The 1,320-nt window shown below is 48.9% G+C and overlaps 1 protein-coding gene across 1 annotated transcript; it reads left to right on the top strand.

Annotated features, from left to right (window-relative positions):
- Positions 1–362: 362 nt before the first annotated feature.
- LOC124613327 lies at positions 363–869 on the top strand. The gene has a single exon (XM_047142024.1). The coding sequence runs from the start codon at positions 363–365 to the stop codon at positions 867–869; it is 507 nt and encodes a 168-aa protein (XP_046997980.1).
- The last annotated feature ends 451 nt before the right edge of the window (positions 870–1,320 follow it).

Consider the following 1,320-nt stretch of genomic DNA (forward strand, 5'->3'; position numbering starts at 1 on the left):
AGAGAAGATACTGGCAGCCTGTCTGCTATAAAAGGCCCATTCCCTTCGACTGTGGCAACAGAGCTCCAAGGATGGAGAGCAGCATGGACGTCTTAGTTGTAGCTCTGTTGACTTCAGCGGCTTTGCTGTTGTGTGTCGGAAGTTCAGAGGTACTAACCGATTCAAACAAGGGTAACGGTGGCATCCATGATTCTCAAACACACATACACTCTGAAAATATTTTACACAGTAAAAACCCAACAGAAACGCCTCGCCTCGATGTGTTGCAAAGGTGCACGGTGGGATCGCGTGCTAATCGTAGTCCTACCAGACCTGGAGTGTGGTTTGAACCTCGCCTAGGACGCAGCCTTCCAGAATCAGGGATGTGGTTCGGACCTCGTGTGGGACGCAGCTATACACATCAAGGGATGTGGTTTGGACCTCGTGTTGGACGCAGTTATCCAGATCAAGGGATGTGGTTTGGACCTCGTGTTGGACGCAGCCATCCAGAACCAGGAACCTGGTTTGGACCTCGTGATGGACGCAGCCATCCAGAACCAGGGACGTGGTTTGGACCTCGTGTTGGACGCAGCCATCCAGAACCAGGAACCTGGTTTGGCCCTCGTGATGGACGCAGCCATCCAGAACCAGGGACGTGGTTTGGACCTCGTGTTGGACGCAGCTATCCAGATCAAGGGATGTGGTTTGGACCTCGTGTCGGACGTAGCTATCCAGAACCAGAGACGTGGTTTGTACCAAGAGTTGGACGCAGCCATCCAGAGCCAGGGATATGGTTTGAACCTCGTGTTGGATGCAGCCATCCGGATCAAGGGATGTGGTTTGGACCTCGTGTTGGACGCGCTCATTCTGAAACCGAACTCGGAATGTAGGTCTGTTTGTCCTGTAAACCCAATTATGTTCTTCTGACGCAATTTGACACTTGGTAGTTTTAACTTAATACTAAAAACTTTTTTGTGTTTTTGAGAGTTTTAAAACTACGAAGCTGTACTGTTCTCTGATGATTCAGAAATAAAGTTTCTGAATTAAGGAATATATTCGCTTTTTTTTTGTCGCACCTTTCCCTTTTGCCACTGAAAATTGCTATTAGGAGCCGTAATGTAAGCTTGCAGGACTATAAATTTGTCACCCACAGTAGTCGACTATGTCGCCTCAGGCTGATACCAGTTGTACATTGTCTGCAACTCTCCAAAGCGACTGTGCGGCTGGTCTCGGCGGAGGTTCGAGTCCTCCCTCGGGCATGGGTGTGTGTGTATGTCCCTAGGATAAATTAGTATGAGAGACAACGGTAGCAACGCGAAGAACAAAATAAAAGGGTGTTCT

Source organism: Schistocerca americana, chromosome 4, assembly GCF_021461395.2.
Source record: "Schistocerca americana isolate TAMUIC-IGC-003095 chromosome 4, iqSchAmer2.1, whole genome shotgun sequence".
Lineage (NCBI taxonomy): Eukaryota > Metazoa > Arthropoda > Insecta > Orthoptera > Acrididae > Schistocerca > Schistocerca americana.